This window comes from Rhineura floridana, chromosome 4 (genome assembly GCF_030035675.1).
Source record: "Rhineura floridana isolate rRhiFlo1 chromosome 4, rRhiFlo1.hap2, whole genome shotgun sequence".
Classification (NCBI taxonomy): Eukaryota; Metazoa; Chordata; class Lepidosauria; order Squamata; family Rhineuridae; genus Rhineura; species Rhineura floridana.
The window spans coordinates 4,642,126-4,657,157 of record NC_084483.1 but is presented as its reverse complement, the minus strand read 5'-3'; the positions used below and the strand labels follow the sequence as shown (position 1 = coordinate 4,657,157).

The window sequence follows — 15,032 nt, the reverse complement described above, 5'->3', positions numbered from 1 at the left end:
CCTGCACCAGCAAGAAACTTGAGATGGCAAATGTTATTAATTTCTACTTACTTCTTGGCCTTGCTTGAATGCTTGGGGTGAATGCTTGCCTTGGTAAAGTACTCCCTTTCCCACCAATGGCTCATCACTAGAATCCCCACACTTGCACTAGAATAGTCTTGGTTCTGCAGACACAAAGGCATGAAGCACCGTGCTGCACACCTGGATATGTAACCTATGTTACCTTAATAAAGCTTCTATAGTCCTGATGATTTGCTGGTTTTGGCTCCTGTGAGAATATTCTCCTCTGGTGAGGCTGCGCTTGTAGGTAGGAAGGAAGGAAGGAAGGAAGGAAGGAAGGAAGGAAGGAAGGAAGGAAGGAGTGTGAGGCTTTCCATTTGCTTTTGTTTTAAAACGTAATGCCAGCTTTTTTTGCTGGCATAAAGCTTACACAGTTGTTAGGTGCAGAACTAACCCATGAGTGAGCAACCTGACTTGCCCTAAATTTTGTCCTTGCATTGGTAGTGTCCTTCTGGGGTTGGTGTTACATGAGCAGCATATACTGCCAGCACAACAATGGTGCATCATCAGTATGAATTAGCTATGCTGATGCATCTTCTTATTCTGATGGTGAAATAGAACTTATCGGATCCATTCACCAGATAGGGATCAGAGACAGGAAGTGGTGTGTGTTTGGGAACTAGCTTTAGAATTTTAAAGTTTTGGGGGTTTGAGCAACTTATAATCGTATGCTGAAATTTGTCATTTATCCAAGGAACTAAACAGAATTATAACCCATTTCTTACTCAGGCATGCTGATATGCATCACCAGTTGCATCTTTAATGCATGGTCCCTATTTCTTTGTTCGGGTTTAACAAATTGTGAAATGTTTACATAAACAGAGGTGAATTCAGTCCCTCTAGGGCATAAAGGGCAGATCTAATTGTCCTTTTTTGAGCGGGGAGGGGAAACAGCAAATAATCTTTATAAGAAAATGTTTTTATGCTGAGAACTGGCTGCCAGCCAGCACTGAGAATTCAAGCCGCTGGCTTTTTATTAACTGGTATCAGAAACAACAAACAGCCTCAGCACAATGGCAGCAGGCCATATGGCAAAATTAAAAAGCAATCTCCCTGCCTACCAGATACCAGAGTTCATTGTTTATTATTACATCCTTGCATTTTTTTCAACAGTCAACCACAATCTTCCCAGTCAGTTATCTCACTGTCTACTGTAGGCTGCAGTAAAACCTCTATACTAGTATAAACCTCCTTAGTTGAACAATTCCCCTGACAATCTAAATTAATTGGTTTTTCCCAATCAGTTTTCAAACACTGCTTCCACTTAGCCTATCATTTGGGTCGCTGGATCAGTATGGCAGTTTTCCGCATGACTCTTAGTACCAAGGGAACCAGTGGCATTGCGGCCCTGTACAAATATTGGGCACAAATGTAAACACTTTAAAGCCCCATGTTTGCAATGTCTGACTTAAACATGCACCACTTAAATTGCTCCTGCTTATTATTTAAAGCCACTTGTACCCCATATTTATTCCATCATAGAACTCAAGGCAGCGTACATGGAGTTCCTAGGTGATCTCCCAGCAGACACTGACCAGCCTGGGCCAAACCTGCTTAGCTTCAGCAAGGTTGCTGCTTTCAGACCCTGGGCCCACCTGAAATCAAGGGTCTGAAAAAGGGCTTTGTTTCTATTGTGTTCATGATATTTGACAATTTTATCCACAAGCTAGCCTCAAGATTGTAGCTGCAGTGAGTTTCATCAAGACAAAGGGGGGGGGGCTTTTGTGGACTACTTCACGTGAAATCCATACTTTACTCTCCCTCCCTCCAAAGAATGGCTAGCCTTTTTCAGCCCAAGGGCTACATTCATCCTTGGCTAACCCTTTAGGGAACACATACTTGCAGTGGGTAAGGCCATCCTACAATCGCTTGCTTTCACAAACATAGGTATATGCAACACACACAGAGGTACACACACACACCCAGCTGATCAGTGCAGCTGAGCTGAGGTTACTCCCCCCCCCGGCTCATTAAATGGCTGATCTGATGATGGGGGAGAGGGTGATTTGCATCTTCATCAGGGTGCTGGTCTGGGCAGATAGGTTTAAATCTCTTTGCCCACCTCAGAGCTGTGTCTGCTTCTATTTTTATTTTCTGCTGTCAACAAAACTTGGGGAGATGTGTAGAAAAAATTGCCTGTAGTCACCCCTTTTCTAAAGGCATTGAAGCATAGGATGACCAGGTGCCACCTATTAGGTTCTGAAACATAACACTGTAACAGAAATGGCCTGTTCTTACATTAGGATGTGCCTTGTATTTCCTTCATTCCCTAGTTGGTATTCTATAGTTAAAAATGAAACAAAAATAAGCTCAAAAGAATAACCTGTAAAATTACCTTTTGACATGTCGGATATATTATTACCTCAAATGAGCAACTTTAGCAACAGATGGCTACAGATCATTTCAAATATTATTTTCCCCATGATGTACATAGATCAGATTCATGTGGTTAAAAACATGATCATAAACATGGTTGCCTCTGAAGTAAGATTCCCAGTTCAACGGGACTTCCCTCCTAGTGTGTCTGGGACTTATTCAAGTTTTGTCCAGTGTTTTTTCAGTGTCAATTTACTGTTGCTGATGGTTAGCACCAAACTAAAATTATTCTTCCAGCAAATTTCATGACAACTCCTTCAAAACTTTTTTCTTTTATGGCTGTTTTCAGTCATAGGTTATCACTATCATATTTCATGCCCCATTCCACTTGTGGGGCTGGATTCAATATTGAACAAAGTAATCCAGGACTTTCCTTCATTTCTGTATTGTATATTGTTATGAGTATGGGGGTTAGAATGGATGATCCCTGTGGGTCCCCTTCCAACTTGGAATCCTGTGCCTTGGAATGAGGAACTTGCTCTGCTGGTCAGATGAGTCTTTTGTTAAGCTAATAGAGTGGCCAGGTAGGATAATGGGTCTATCAGTTGCCCAGCAACTGGTGAATGGGCCAGGAAGACCCTTTTGTTATTGAAACTCTTCAGGAGAGCCTTCCCCCCTCCTTCCTGGCGGCTAGCAGAAGTTTGTGCTTAGAGTGTTTTTAGAATGGTCTAGAAAATGGCTGGGGCTGGAGGCAGGCAGAGAGGCTATCCCTCTGCACCATGGCTTTGGGATGCCTCCTGTAACACTGATGGGAAAGCTGGATATTGGACTGCTGATGCCTTGAACCCCTCCATCCTAAGCTCAAGTTGGAATGTGTGTAAATAAACAAACCATATTTCATAAAGACACCGCAGTCTCTGCTGACCTTCTTCCCAAAGGAAACCAAACCCTGGATGAGTGCAGGGACCCCGGAAATCTCACCACTCGGAGATTGGGGAGGCACACATATCCTAGGGCTATCCCAACTATGACCCAGGTTTGATCATGTTGCATTTGACTCTTACTGACTGCTGCCAGCCTGTCTGATGCTTTTTGTGCCTTATCACTCATTTTTGTAATTTGTTTTCGTCCCTCCCTTTCATTTTGTCCGTTTTGCCTTCTCAGTCAAGCCCCTAGTGTATATTTTACCTCATCTAAGAGGCTTGATACTTCCCTTCATGCTCTTTCATTCATGTTGCTAGTCAGAAATACTAAGACATGCCAGGGGTTAGCATCAAACCTTGACAACATTGCATTTTTCTCATCAGCAAGATGAGAACATTTACCGTTTTCCAATAAAAGGCTATGCCCCTTGAAGATTACCATTACTGATAAGAGAGAATAGAAAATGAATCTCTAAATTGGTCATACTGAATGAAGCATTATCTTCTGAAACTTTTCCCCATAATGCTAATCTCCCAATTTGAATCTCATAACACCTATGTGGAACAGAATAAATAAATTCCTTGGGGCAAAAAAGAACTAATCATTATCTATTTAAGATAATAAGAGGAAGAAATGACCCAAAAGAGCACTGCTGGCATCCTTGTGTGAAATATAATACTGTCTGAAATCTTACACTGTACAAGGCCACCAATATTTTCATAACAAGAAACCTGGGTAGATCAGAGGCAAGCTAATTGCATAAAATTAGATTTTTCTTATTATGTAAATGCTTCTTGAAAAAACTGGGAACTCTATTGGGTGCCAGCTCCACTCTACTAAATTTGCAAATTAGCCTGAAATATACGTACACAAAATGGAAATCTACTTCATGGATTTAATGTAAAGTCTAAAGCTTTCAGTGATGCTAGAAACACAAGTACCCAGGCAAGTTATTTGGTAACCTTTGTCAGGGAATTTGGAGTTTCTCCAGGATACCCACCCAGATTTCTGGGGATACAAGTAGGAAGAGAGGGGGCAGCATTGACCCTCCATTTTCCATAACAGACCCTACTAGTAGTGGATCTCTGGGCAACAGTATAGATATTATGGTTACCAGTGCAAAGCGGGCCCTGAGGGAATGAACTAATGCAATTTGATGATTGCTAGATATATAGATCTCCTGTCATTTTTTTTTTTAATTATGAGAATGTTGTACTGTTGGGTTACTATTCTGGTTTGCTGTTTGTCATGAAATCCAGATTTCCTTGCCTTTATAGCCACATCATTGGAGAGTAAGTGGAAAGTTTTATGAATTTAAAGCCATACTCAACTATGTCCTTTAACTGTGCTTAAATAGTTAGAAATTAGTTTGAACCCAAATTACAATATATTCAATTTTGAAAAGTTGAGAGAGGGTGAAAACATTCAAGATGGAAGCAAATTTCATATGCTTATAGGCATATTTAGATTTTTGAGCTAGTGCCATGGGCACCACCCACTTTGGTCTCTTCTCTCTGGGACGGAAAGAGAGAAACCACATACAGGTATTTCACTTTCCCAAGGGATCTGAGTAAAAGCTAGATCCAATAGAATTTATCCAAGCCTTGAAATGCATAGAGATGAGAAAGGAAGTGGGAAACAGCATCACTCTTCCTCCTTCAATTCTATTTACTTTTTTTTGGGGGGGGGAGGATAACCATCCTCACCATCTCATGACCAAGAGGGCAGTGAGTGTGGGATGGGCTTAGAGCAGCCTTTCCCAACCAGTGTGCCTCCAGATGTTGTTGGACCACAACTCCCATCAGCCTCAGCCAGCATTGCCAATGGTCAGAAAAGATGGGAATTGTGGTCCAACAACATCGGTTGGGAAAGGCTGGCTTAGAGGCTTCAAAGGCACCAGAAGATCTCAAAGGCACTACTGTGAACACGGCACCACATTGGCAACTCCTGTAATAGGTTATGCTTAGTTTCGAAAATGAACAAAATTCCTGTCATGTATGAGTGCAATGGCACAAAGTGAGCATAAGAAAAAGGCACTATTGTTGAAACAATAATACGATATACTGTACGTGGATCTTGCACACTTCCCTGTCTTTGCTTTAATTGTGTATGGAACTATCTTAATATGGAACTCCTCCCGACAGACATCCATCAGGCCGATTCTGTTTTAGGTTATTGAAGGATGGTGAAGATCTTTTCACAAAGTGTGTCTTGCTCCAAAGAAGTAATGTATACTGGAAAAGCTATGACTATCATCTGCAAAGTATCATTCAGTGGGAAATGCTAGTTTGTCATATCCAATTAAAAGGCTAGAAGAAATATATTAAAACAATTTTATTTTTACAAAATATTCCTTTGCAACAGTTATTGAAATACTAAGAACTCACACTGAAAAAGTAAACAAAGTCTTAAAAAATCCAGCCCCAGATGTCCAAAAGAATTGTAAACCTGAGGCTAATGCCAATATAAGATTTTTCCTCCACTGAAAAATGTCTGTAGAGGAACACGTTACAGATGAGGGCACATCAATATGGATTACACAAGATAACATGAGCAATAGTGTGCAGAAAGCTAATCTTCTGCTTATGAATCATGCCTGCAAAATATATGCAGGTTTTACATCTTATGTCACACTTTTTCATGTATTAATATTCTTCATCACAACAGAATCACCTCACAGTGAAGACACTGTTGGTAATGCTCATTGTACAGGTTCCTTGTAGAAGAGTGGCTTTTTTGTTATCTGTAACAAGGTGAGCTCCTAAGTCATATTGTCAGAAACCCAGATCATTCAGGCAACAGGAACCAAGGAGGATCTGCAAGGGGCTGCCCTGCAGCACATCAAGCCCTCACTGTAGCTCTCCAGCTAGAACTTGCTGAACGAATTTCTTCTACAGGTGGTTTCACATCCCAGGGAGCCTCCACCTTCATTTTATTCCAGGTTAGGTTATCAGAGAGGAAATGATCATCTAGCCTGTCAAACTCATGAAGGTGGAAGCGAGTTGCCAGCTGATTCACCATTTTTCTGAGGGCAATGAATGCAGCTATGACCTGGAAGACAAGGAAGACTACAAAGATGATATTCACCGCTCGCTCCAGTGGTTGGATTTTCAGACCTTCGTTTAAAAGCAGGAAGAGAATTAAGGGCAGTTGCAAAAGGAGACTCAGGAGCCAAAAGCCAGCTAGTTCAGGAACCTATTGAAGGGGGGGAAAAGGTATCAATAAACTAAACATTCTGGCAACTATGATGATGTAGTAGAAAATCTATTGGTCAGGCTTTCTACACCTGTGTCCAGAGTGCAAACTCTGAGAAGGATAAACTCAAGAGTTGTAAATATTTCAGTGGATAGCTTTTCAGGGCCACATTACATGAATCCTTTCCCTTCTCTTTTCTGCAGAAAAAAGGTTCTTGCCCTATTGTTACTGCGACTGCTTTCAAGACAATCCTGCCAAAAAGTGAAGCATCATTACCAGACTTTTCAGTCAGACATCTCAGCCAGATGTCATTTCAACGACAGGAGGGACAGCATACAAGCAGGACTGAGGGAGGGAGGGAAAAGCTACACATTGCTTGCTTGCCTCTTTTCAACAGGAGGTATTGCACCTTAGCTGCCTTGAAGAGCAGCAAAGGAAAAGTGGTATTGATCACATTCTCATCTGTCTCACTCCACATCAGTGGAAAAGAGGCTCTCAGCTGCAACAGCAGGTTCTGTTCTTGTAGCATTTTTCAGGATAGAGGCAGATTTACAGATAACAAAAGCCATGACAAAGCCCACAGATTAGGAGAGAGGAGCAGGAAGAAAAAACTCTTCACATCCTCATCCTAAAGATGTAGGCCACAATCCAATACAGATTTAAGCACAGTGGCAAATGGCACAGTGGGGCAGAGCTGCTGACTTGACCGCCTGGCAAACAAGTTGCTGCTGCTTACCAAGAGGGTCAGGGAAGGTGGCATAGTTCACTGAACTGACTCTGCCAGTGCATCAGCACCACAACGACCTTGTCACTGCTTTGCCCACTCTTGGTAAGCAGCAGCAACTCACCTGCCAGGAAAGTGCCGCCCTGGGCTCCTACTGGGAGGAAGGGTGCGGTATAAATCAAATCAAATAAATAAATAGTTTCCACCCCACCATGCCATCCACTACTGCTTAAACACCTGAGATCAACAAGCTTCAGCAGCTTGTGTGTAACCTGCTATATGTAATTCAGTGGCTAGAAAAATGCGCTTTGCAAATGCTCAGAAGCATTTCTGTCCTTTCATACTAATCCATATAGTCCTACGATTGAGGCCTTATTCAGATTGAACCTTGAATACAATTTTAAAATGATGCGATGCTGGAACTGCAGAGAGCGTGTCAGACTTATGGAAGATAAATAATACACTTTTGTGCCTGTCTACTCAGAAGTAACCCCCACTACATTTAATGGGGCTTACTCCTAGCTAAGTGTACATATGACTGCAGCTCCAAAATCTTACTCTTATTCCTGTGCTTATACAGGCAGTTGCGGACAAGGAAGGGGCTGGCTTGTGCAGCTGTGGCAAGCTGAGCAGGCCCTAGCCAGCTGGGGAGGACTAGCCTCAGAGGGAGGCAATGGTAAACCCCCTCTGAATATCGCTTACCATGAAAACCCTATTCGTAGGGTCGCCATAAGTCGGGATCGACTTGAAGGCAGCCCATTTCCATTTCATACAGGTACATTTCAGTTCCTTTTCCTTCCAGATCCACATTATGTCTAATTTTTTAAACATTTCACTCCAAAATGGCATTTACTAGTACTAGCTCTGCATTTTATTAATACTTAGCATTCATATAGTGTACCTCAAGTATTCAAAGTGCTTTATGTTTTATTAACCCTTACAATAGCCCTGTAAGTGCAGCCACTAGTATCACCTCTATATGGCTTTCCCTGACACATATAATTGGACCATGTTTTACATGTTTGAATCCCCCAAATTCCTGTTTTATATTTATTTATTTATTTATTTATTTATTTTATTCGTATCCCGCCCTTCCTCCCAGCAGGAGCCCAGGGGAGCAAACAAAAGCACTAAAAACACTTTAAAACATCATAAAAACAAACTTTAAAATACATTAAAACAAAACAGCGTTAAAAACATTTTTTAGAAAAGCTTTCAAGACATCTTAAAAAAAAGAGAAAAAAGTTTAAAAAACATATTGACCTGCGTGGTTCCACAGGGCTCTATTTTGTCTCCTTTGTTATTTAACATCTATATGAAGCCGCTGGGTGAGGTCATCCGGAGGTTTGGAGTTCGTTACCATCAATATGCAGATGACACCCAGCTTTATTTCTCCTTTCCCCCTGATGCCAAGGAAACTGTTCGACCCCTGAACCAGTGCCTGTCCTCAGTGATGGATTGGATGAAGGTGAACAAGTTGAAATTAAATCCAGACAAGACAGAAATGCTCCTCGTCAGTCATAGGGCTAAACTAGAAACGTGGAATGTACCTGTGTTAGACGGGGTTACACTCCCCCTGAAGACTCAAGTCCGCAGCTTGGGTGTGCTTCTGGACTCGGCTTTGAACCTGGAAGCTCAGGTTTCTGCTGTGTCCAGGAGCACTTTTGCCCAGTTAAGACTGGTTCGCCAGCTGCGCCAGTTTTTAGAGATGTCTGATCTGACGAAGGTAACTCACGCCTTAGTTACATCCCGGCTTGACTACTGCAACGCACTCTACGTGGGGCTGCCTTTGAAGACAGTTCAGAAGCTTAAATTGGTTCAACGTGCAGCAATAAGAATGCTGACAGGGGCTGACATTCGTGCCTATACAACCCCCCTGTTGCAACAGCTTCACTGGTTGCCGATTTGCTTCTGGACTCAATTCAAGGTGCTGGTGTTGGCCTTTAAAGCCCTTCAGGGCCTGGGCCCTGTCTATCTGTCCGATCGGTTGTCTTCTTATGAACCCCCCCGTTCTCTCAGGTCCTCCAATAATTCGTTCCTTAGGATACCTTCATCCACACAAGTTCATCTTTCAGGAACCAGAGACAGGGCGTTCTCTGTTATCGCCCCTAGACTCTGGAATTCCTTGCCAATAGAGGTCCGGTTGGCCTTCTCGCTTCCGGCATTCCGTCGCCAGGTCAAGACGTTCCTTTTCCGTCTCGCATTTAACCTGGACTGAGGAATAGGAAATCTCTTGACCATGAGAGACTATGGAGTAATGATTTTACTGTATATAGTTTTACTATTTTAACCTTATCATATAAGTTTGTATTTATGGTTGTATGTCTTGTTTTTATAAGGTATTTTTGTCTAGGTTCTTTTATTATAAAGTTGTTCACCGCTCTGAGCTTTTCAGGAAGATAGAGCGGCATAGAAATGTTTTAAATAAATAAATAAATAAAAAGCAGTTCCAACACAGACGCAGACTGGGATAAGGTCTCAACTTAAAAGGCTTGTTGAAAGAGGAAGGTCTTCCATAGGTGCTGAAAAGATAACAGAGATGGTGCCTGTCTAATATTCAAAGGGAGGGAATTCCACAGGGTAGGTGCTGCCACACTAAAGGTCTGTTTCCTATGTTGTGCAGAACGAACCTCCTGATAAGATGGTATCTGCAGGAGGCCCTCACCTGCAGAGTGCAGTGATCGACTGGGTATATAAGGGATAAGACGGTATTTTAGGTACAGTAGGGCCCCACTTTTTGGCGGCCTGCTTTTTGGAGATCTGCTAATACGGCAGCTAAAATCAGAGTAAGGCCCCACTCATACGGCGCTTGTTCCGCTTTTACTGTGTTTTTTGGGCATCGGGTGCCATTTTATTGAAGGAGTTCTGCTTTTCGGTGGGTTTTGCTTTTTGGCGGGGGTCTGGAACGTAACCCGCCAAATGAGTGGGGCCCTACTGTATCCTGGTCCCAAGCTGTATAGGGCTTTGTACACCAAACTAGAACCTTGAACTTGGTCTGGTAGCAAATGGGCAGCCAGTGCAGTTCTTTCAGCAGCAGAGTGACATGTTGATGATACCCTGCCCCGGTGAGCAGTCATAAGAACATAAGAACATAAGAAGAGCCTGCTGGATCAGGCCAGTGGCCCATCTAGTCCAGCATCCTGTTCTCACAGTGGCCAACCAGGTGCCTGGGGGAAGCCCGCAAGCAGGACCCGAGTGCAAGAACACTCTCCCCTCCTGAGGCTTCCGGCAACTGGTTTTCAGAAGCATGCTGCCTCTGACTAGGGTGGCAGAGCACAGCCATCATGGCTAGTAGCCATTGATAGCCCTGTCCTCCATGAATTTGTCTAATCTTCTTTTAAAGCCATCCAAGCTGGTGGCCATTACTGCATCTTGTGGGAGCAAATTCCATAGTTTAACTATGCGCTGAGTAAAGAAGTACTTCCTTCTGTCTGTCCTGAATCTTCCAACATTCAGCTTCTTTGAATGTCCACGAGTTCTAGTATTATGAGAGAGGGAGAAGAACTTTTCTCTATCCACTTTCTCAATGCCATGCATAATTTTATACACTTCTATCATGTCTCCTCTGACCCGCCTTTTCTCTAAACTAAAAAGCCCCAAATGCTGCAACCTTTCCTTGTAAGGGAATCGCTCCATCCCCTTGATCATTCTGGTTGCCCTCTTCTGAACCTTTTCCAACTCTAGAATATCCTTTTTGAGATGAGACGACCAGAACTGTACACAGTATTCCAAATGCAGCCGCACCATAGATTTATACAACGGCATTATGATATCGGCTGTTTTATTTTCAATACCTAGTCTCACCTCTGCATTTTGCACCCGCTGCAGCTTCCAGACCAACCTCAAGGGCAACCCCACATACAGCACATTACAGTAATCCAGCCTGGAGGTTACCAGTGCATGGACAATAGTGGTCAGGCTATCCCGGTCGAGAAATGGCCACAGCTGTCTTACCAGCCAAAATTGGTAAAAGGCACTCCTAGCCACTGAGGTCACCTGGGCCTCTAGCAACTAAGATGGATCCAGGAGCACCCACAGGCTACGGACCTGCTCTTTCAGAGGGAGTACGACCCCATTCAAAGCAGGCAACTGACCAATTATCCAAATTCGGGAACAACCAACGAACAGTATCTTCATCTTGCTAAGATTCAGACTCAGTTTATTGGCCCTCATCCAGCCCACCACCAAGTCCAGGCAGCGGTCCAGGGCTTGCACTGCCTCTCCCGATTCAGATGTTACAGAGAAATAGAGCTGGGTATCATCAGCATACTGCTGACACCTCGCCCCAAATCTCCTGATGACTGCTCCCAAGGGCTTCATATAGATGTTAAAGAGCATGGGGGACAAGATGGTACCCTGCGGCACCCCACAGCACAACTGCCAGGGGGCCGAAAGACAATCACCCAATGCTATTCTCTGAAAATGACCTTGGAGATAGGATCGGAACCACTGTAAAACAGTGTAAAACATATGTTTTAATATATCTGTTGTATTGGTTTTATGTTGTCTTTTTGCTTTAATATTTTTGTTTTTATATTGTATACCACTTGAAGGGATCTTTAAAATATTAAGCAGTTTATAAATGTTTTTTAATAAAAATAAAATATTCCAGAAGGTGAGAACTGAGACTAAGTTGGGAATTGAGAGCAATGACTTGCTGAGAGCACCTATAGAATTTCCAACCAAGGAGAGATGTGATTCTGGGACTTGGTGGCTTTCACACTCAGACTTGGCCACTATGTTATACCAGCTCTTCCATACAGTGTATATAAAAAATAACCTGTTCACCAAAATCAATATTAGTTTAACCAGCATGTTTGTCTGATATCTTATCTCTAGGACTGAGCCCAGCTACTAAACTCTGTTTTTTTGCTTCTGAACATTATAATCTAAGAAAGGTTATGCAATATTAATTAGTCTGTGATAAATGCTACTGAATTCAAAGTTTAAATTCTCCCATGTTTTGTCCAATTCAGCATGCTATATCTACAATTGTCTAAAATGGTTCCAGGGTGTGAAGCAAACTTACCTTCTCCTGCAAATTCCCCATGTATCCTAGGTACAAGCGGATAATTTCAATCAGAGAGGTTAATATAATGACTGTCACCAGGATGAACTTGTAGTAGTCGGGTAAGACTGGATACTAGAATTGAAAAGGGATGAAAAATTAAATACGCCAGTTGACCAATGTAATTGTACTTACACTGTCTTCTTCCTGGAATCCATACCACACTGAGAAGCTAATCATATTTTTCCAAAACTTACCTGCAACAGCCTTCCACAAGGCTACAGCAAAGAGAAGGGAAGGCATGGAGGGCCATCATCTGCTCTGCTGAGAAGTCAGGCCCTTCCTTCCCAACATCTGTCCCGTCAGCAACCGTTACACCAGACTGCAGCAGAGGAGGGAAAGGAAGGGGGATGCAGGGCCACGCCATCCTCTCCAGCTGAGAGACCAGCTTTTGGTTCCTCCTCTTCTTGAACTTTCCCACTCTGGCTGATCGTTAGAAGAACTTGTGCCTGGCTTTGCTTATTCCCATCCTTCCCTATATGTTTTTCCTTTGTACGGTTGTTTCTAGTCTCTAAGCCCAAGGGCTTACAATATTATTGTTTGAAGAGCCTTTTTGGCTGAAGAGCGGAATATAAACCCTTTAAATAAAATTTAAAAATGCCGCTCAGAACATTCCCCATCTTCTTGCATAAATACTACTATTACTTGATATGTTAACAACACAAAAACCAGTCTCTCTCTTGCAGACTGAAACAAGAACAATCACAATGGGAATATTAGGGTACCAATGGTTTTCAGGACCCACCTTCAGCTGCAGCATGACTACGCTGCTCACCCACCAAAATGGGAAAAAGCAGAGGTTGAAATAGAGTGACATCTGCAAGGGCAAACTGGAGACAATTTCATTATCTGGAGAGACAGAGGAAAGAACCCATCAACCACTTGTGGTTTTTTCACATCTATAACGTTGAAGACTTCGATCCTATACATAATTACTTTGGGGTAAACCCCACTCAATAAAATAGGCATAGGTTTGTGCTGAAAGAGATGCTTCTGAAAAACTGCATTTCTAAGAGTCATACTTGAACTTCTGAGTCTAATAATCTGATTGATCTACAGAGACAGACGGGTCTCTCTTCTTCACATTGGCAGTTTTCTCTGCAGAGGTTCTTCTCTAAGAAGTAGGGGCTGCTCTCTAGTTTGCCTCCCTGAGATAAAATATATTTTCCCTTCTGTCAGAAGAAGGCATAATAGTAACACTTTGTGCTGCTGAATATTTAGGTCCCTTTGGCTAAGGTCTTGCTGGCTGTGTCAGATAAAAAATGTGAAATAATTTTTTGGACGTGTTATACATTTTGTGGATTTTTAAAAAGTACATTATACACATCCTGCTAATATTCCAGATTACACACAGAGAGTTGTACCCGATTTTACAAAGCTTATCGTGAGCAAGTCAAACAATTTGAGGAATTAAAGTACAAGTGGGGTGGCCTGAAATATTTATTTATTTATGAGATTTGTTAAAACGCCCGCCCATCTGGCAGAGGTTAATCTGCCACTCTGGGCGATTTACAACCAAACACAAGTACATTCCGTACGAACATAATCGGAATCCTAAAAATTAGAAATAATTAAAAGCTTAAACATTTAAACCCCCCCAAGATCTGCAATCTGCCAGCCTAAATTTGAGTTTAACCCCCCCAAGAACTGCAATCTGGCAGCCTAATCCGCTTTCCACGCCTGGGTAAAGAGCCAGGTCTTCAAGGTCCGCCGAAAGCATAGCAGGCAGTGGGCCTGACGGAGGTCAGTCGGCAACCAATTCCAAAGCGTATGAGCCACGATAGAAAAGGCTCTAGTCCTCACCAACCTCACCTCCTTCCACTGCAAGTTTCTATATAACATACAGGGCCCTTTCCCCCTCTCCTATGGCCAAACCGCCGTGGATGAGCCCCTGGGCTACATGCACTGCGGCAGAGCCTGGAAAAGTTACTTTTTTTGAACTACAACTCCCATCAGCCCAATCCAGTGGCCATGCTGGCTGGTGCTGATGGGAGTTGTAGTTTTTAAAAAGTAACTTTTCCAAGCTCTGCACTGCGGACCATAACGCAGCCACAATAGTCAGGAGTCTTGTGCTAAAGCCCTCGGATCCCCATCTCCCTCCCATCATGGCTCCTAGCAGTCGCCGCTCAGTTGCCAACGTGACGATGCCACCAACGCCATCTTTGTAGCGGGCACATCGGGGCGCCCCCTCACCGGGAACGTTGTCACCGTCGCTTCTGTTCTCGGGTCCGGTACGATGGCTGTCGGTAAAAACCGTTCGGCTGAAGGAGCTCAGCCGCCTTCTCACAGGCTCCGGCAGTGACATAGAGGAATGCTGACAGCCTTTACTCGTTGCTGCAGCAACGAGGCGTGGCTCAGACTCTACGCAGCGGCAGTATCTCCGCTGTGCTTGTGCGCCCAAAGAGATGCGGAACAAAGGGCGATCTATACAAGGCATACTTCGGGTTCCTATGCGAGCCCCTTCAGATGGGGCAAGAGTTGTAAATAAAGTACATAGGAATCGAATCAAGAAGCCAAACAAAAGGCACCCTTCCCAGTAATGCTTTGAAATAAAGATTATTTTGCTCGATAGATGAGTCTGCTCCGCTACTGGCAAAAAATTCTGAACAGTGATGTTTTTGTTGGGCTGTTGGTAGAGGGGATGAGGCGGAAGAAGAGTGACTGATGATTTGGTACATATGAACTTAACTTGAATTTAAAGGAATGGTGTAAAATCTGGGACCAAACGTAATGGGCTGGAACAGG

At 43.1% G+C, this 15,032-nt stretch overlaps 1 protein-coding gene across 1 annotated transcript; it reads right to left on the bottom strand.

Annotated features, from left to right (window-relative positions):
- Positions 1 to 5,619: 5,619 nt before the first annotated feature.
- On the bottom strand, positions 5,620 to 14,715 carry TMEM17 (transmembrane protein 17). The gene is made up of 4 exons (XM_061622287.1): positions 14,481 to 14,715; positions 13,033 to 13,136; positions 12,249 to 12,362; positions 5,620 to 6,495 (listed from the first exon to the last, which is right to left on the bottom strand). Exons 1-4 carry the CDS (start codon positions 14,590 to 14,592, stop codon positions 6,142 to 6,144), a joined length of 684 nt encoding a protein of 227 aa, XP_061478271.1. The 5' UTR covers positions 14,593 to 14,715; the 3' UTR covers positions 5,620 to 6,141.
- Between the last annotated feature and the right edge of the window lie 317 nt (positions 14,716 to 15,032).

Bases quoted from the DNA above. Each gene is read 5' to 3' on its own strand.
- TMEM17 (XM_061622287.1), bottom strand. From the start codon at position 14,592: ATGTCACTGCCGGAGCCTGTGAGAAGGCGGCTGAGCTCCTTCAGCCGA. The intron at 13,137-14,480 runs GTGAGGGGGCGC...CTGTCTCTCCAG, and splicing joins CGACGGTGACAACGTTCCCG to ATAATGAAATTGTCTCCAGT. The intron at 12,363-13,032 runs GTGGGTCCTGAA...TTTCAATTCTAG, and splicing joins TAGTCATGCTGCAGCTGAAG to TATCCAGTCTTACCCGACTA.